Source organism: Trachinotus anak, unplaced genomic scaffold (genome assembly GCF_046630095.1).
Source record: "Trachinotus anak isolate AG129_WGS33_773 ecotype Australia unplaced genomic scaffold, CSIRO_AGI_Tana_v1 ptg000014l, whole genome shotgun sequence".
Taxonomy (NCBI): domain Eukaryota; kingdom Metazoa; phylum Chordata; class Actinopteri; order Carangiformes; family Carangidae; genus Trachinotus; species Trachinotus anak.
This window is the reverse complement of record NW_027273865.1, coordinates 3,922,390-3,926,395: the sequence shown is the minus strand read 5'-3', so window position 1 is coordinate 3,926,395 and position 4,006 is coordinate 3,922,390. Positions and strand designations below refer to the sequence as shown.

Genomic DNA, 4,006 nt, shown 5'->3' with positions numbered 1-4,006 from the left:
TCCCACCTCTGACTGGGCAGATAGGCAATCATAGTTTAGAATAATGCAGTGGCTCCTGGTGTGGCTAATCAGATTCCAGGGGTGGCCCGTGCCACCCAAGGCCACTCCCTGGACCCACCAATGGAACCAATAAGAAAACCATTAACAGTGATAATGAGGCCAGTCTGCTGTTGTTGGCTCCACGGAAAGTTTAAAAGAAGCAGAAGCAGAGTTACAGTTCAGTTAGGAAGCAGTCACAGTATCATCATCACAATGTCATAAAATATTTATAGTGTCTCACCTAACCATTATGTTGACTTTTAATAAGAAAGTGGTAAGTCTGAGTTGTTTGTCACATATGTTCCCTCACTAATTTCTCAAATGTGCATAGACTGAACATTGTTTGTGATGATGCTTTAGTTGACTCTGTGATTAATGTTAAAATTTGAACAAATTGTACAATTATAGATCTATAACATAATGTAACATTTGTATTACACTCAGCTCTTTCTGTGCACAGTGTTAGTGCGATTTGAATCAATATTAGGATCATGATCAACTCCACACAGGTTTTATATTTCACTCTTGCTGCCTACTTTGACACAGAGATTTTTAAATACTTATTTTTCATGATTGTTATGTCATTATATATTGTAATAGTCTGTGCCAATGTTATGCTGATTGTGGTTATCTGTATGAACAGGAGCTTACATGAACCCATGTACCTGTTTCTGTGCAGCCTGTTTGTAAATGAACTGTATGGTAGTACAGGGTTGTTTCCATTCCTGCTGGTTCAGATCCTCTCTGACATTCACACTGTTTATGTGCCTTTCTGTTTCCTGCAGATTTTCTGTGTGTACTCTTATGGAAGTGTAGAATTTACTAATTTAGCTGTCATGTCTTATGACAGATACCTTGCTATTTGTTATCCTCTACAGTATAATGCCCATATGACATCTAATAAGGTTGCCTTGCTTATTGCTGTTATATGGTTACCTCCTGTTGTTGCTATTTTTATTACAACATTCTTGAGTGCCTCTTTACAGCTGTGTGGGAACATCATTAATAAAGTTTACTGTGACAACTACTCAGTCATAAAACTGGCATGTTATGGCACCAGAGTCAATAACATCTATGAACTCATTGCTGCTTCTCTGACAGTTTGTATTCCTGTATCTGTGATTCTTTACACCTACATGAAGATCCTTAAGGTGTGTTTTTCTGGTTCTAAACAGACCAGACAGAAAGCTGTCAGTACCTGCACACCTCACCTTGCTTCTATCCTGAACTTTTCTTTTGGGGTTTGCTTTGAAGTATTACAGAGCAGATTTGATATGAACAATTTGCCCAACATGCTGCGAATATTTTTATCATTGTACTTTCTTACATGCCAGCCACTCTTCAACCCTGTAATGTATGGCCTGGACTTGTCCAAAATACGCACGATATGTAAAGGTCTTCTTTCATGTTCTGTTAGAAAGTGTATATCATCAAACAGATTTGTACAGCTTGAATAACAAGAAAATACAATAAATATATGCTTGAACTACTCTGTAATATCAGTTTCTTCAGTTAACATATTCTATCAAATGGTGGCAAAGTTGTTATCCAAGTTTTTACCAAATTAAAACTTTGGTCTGTCTGATGACAAACAGTTGATACACAATTTTATCTGTATTCAGTAAAAGGTGATCTCTTTAATCTTGTATATGAAACAATGGCATATCACCTAAAATCTGTGCCTTCTCAGCCACTGGGTGGAAGTTTAAAGTTGTTTAAACTTTAAAATGAATTTTGAGAATTAATTCAATTAAAAGTTAATTTACTTGTCCTAAACTTAGAGTCATTTTGAGATCCTGCTGCATCATCTCAGTATTTTCATTTTGTGAGATTTAATGCCTTGACTACAATTCCTACCTTTATCAGATTGTTATAACCACTAAGGCTATACACCACAAACACAGAATAAGTTCCAAAGTTGATGCATTGTAAGAGTCAAGTAAGTCCAAAATTACGTTACAGTACAGCTGACTCAGAGGTCTTACAATCTTGAATAGAAAGCCTTTATTTTCATTGTCTGCAGTGCAGACAATGAAAATTAGGAAATACACAGAAACACAGAAAGGAAATACAATGAAAAAAATTCACCAAAACCAGAGAGCGAGGAGCAGCAGCACTTGGATGCATCTTAGATTATTTATTACCATCTGTACATCATACGACCATACTTTCCTTGAATGATTGAATTCTGATTTAATTCTGGGAGTGTCCAGGTGAGGCTTTTCCTCAGGAAAAGTTTGCAAAAAAGTACCTAAGAGAGAAACAAGAATCTCTGGTGTTTTGAGATCAAGATTGACCTGTTTGGCCTCAATTCTTGGCATGCCTTCAGGGAAAGCAAGGCAAGCTCTGTTTGCCCAGTTAAAGCTAAATATATAAATTAGAATGAAACCAAAGTGAAAGCGATATCTCTCCATACATCTGATCTCAGAACAGCTTTCTGTCCCATAAAGGATCTGATGCCTGTTTGCATTCATCGTGTTACTGTCCTCTTGTGGTGGCAGCAGGGTATTGTCTCTGAAGCTAGTTTGACTGCCAGCCGATGTATCTATCGTTTCTGTCATTTTGGTGGGCGTGACCTTGTCCCATCCACAAAGGCTGGAACTTGTCAAGTGGAGAGGCCAGCAGCCTGCAGAGGTTTCTGTATGCACATTGATGATAATCCTGGATCCTTGACTGTTGATTATCTACAGCCAAAGTGTGCTTGTCAAGCTGGTTTTGACACAGCTTCTACTGTTCTAAGATCAGTTATTATATTGCAGCATTATACACATGTGCAAACGTGTGTGGAAAATAAACTTGCTTGCACCAACTGAACCAGGAGGTGAGGATGTAGGTGAGGATGCTTTCAATTCAGAATCAGAATCAGAATCAGAATCAGAATCAGAATCAGTTTTATTGCCAAGTATGTTTTCACATACAAGGAATTTTTTTCTGGTGATTGGTGCAATTGAGGATCAGGGGGATCAGCAACAGTGGGGCTCTCTAGCCTTGTTGATGAGGCTAATAGCAGATGGGAAGAAGCTATTTTTGTGGCGAGAGGTTTTGGTCCTGAAGGACCGCAGCCTCCTGCCAGAGGGGAGTGACTCAAAGAGTTTGTGTCCAGGGTGGGAGGAGTCAGCTACAATCTTCCTTGCACGCCTCAAAGTCCTTGAGGCGTACAGGTCCTGGAGGGATGGAAGATTGCAGCCAATCACCTTTTCTGCAGAGTGGATGATACGCTGCAGTCTGTTATTGTCCCTCTCCGTGGCAGCAGCGTACCAGATGGTGATGGAGGAGGTGAGGATGGACTCAATGATGGAGGTGTAGAAGTTCACCATCATAGTCCTTGGCAGGTTGAACTTCTTCAACTGCCTCAGGAAACATATCCTCTGCTGAGCTTTTTTGATGAGGGAGCTGATGTTCAGCTCCCATTTGAGATCCTCTGTGATGGTGGTACCCAAGAAGCGGAAATGCTCAACGGTAGCCACGGGGGAGTCGCACAGGGTGATGGGGGTGGGTGGTGCTGGGCTCTTCCTGAAGTCCACTATCATTTCCACTGTCTTCAGAGCGTTTAGCTCTAGGTTGTTCTGCCTGCACCAGGTCACCAGACGGTCAGTCTCCCACCTGTAGGCAGACTCATCGCCATCAGAGATGAGTCCAATGAGAGTGGTGTCGTCTGCAAACTTCAGGAGCTTGACAGACTGATGGCTGGAGGTGCAGGCGTTGGTGTACAGGGAGAAGAGCAGAGGAGAAAGAACGCAGCCTTGCGGGGATCCAGTGCTGATGGTCTGGGAGTCAGACACATGCTTTCCTAGCTTCACGTGCTGCCTCCTGTCAGACAGGAAGTCGGTGATCCACCTGCAGGTGGAGTCAGGCACACTCAGCTGGGAGAGCTTGTCCTGCAGCAGAGCCGGGATGATGGTGTTGAAGGCAGAGCTGAAGTCCACAAACAGGATCCTGGCATAGGTCCCTGAGGAGTCCAGGTGCT

At 41.8% G+C, this 4,006-nt stretch overlaps 1 protein-coding gene across 1 annotated transcript; it reads left to right on the top strand.

The window, feature by feature from the left end:
- The first annotated feature begins 530 nt into the window (after positions 1 to 530).
- On the top strand, positions 531 to 2,133 carry LOC139632224 (olfactory receptor 11A1-like). Its single transcript, XM_071497045.1, has one exon. It carries the CDS (start codon positions 531 to 533, stop codon positions 1,494 to 1,496), a length of 966 nt encoding a protein of 321 aa, XP_071353146.1. The 3' UTR covers positions 1,497 to 2,133.
- The last annotated feature ends 1,873 nt before the right edge of the window (positions 2,134 to 4,006 follow it).

Coding starts and splice junctions, on each gene's coding strand:
- LOC139632224 (XM_071497045.1), top strand. CDS start 531: ATGATCAACTCCACACAGGTTTTATATTTCACTCTTGCTGCCTACTTT.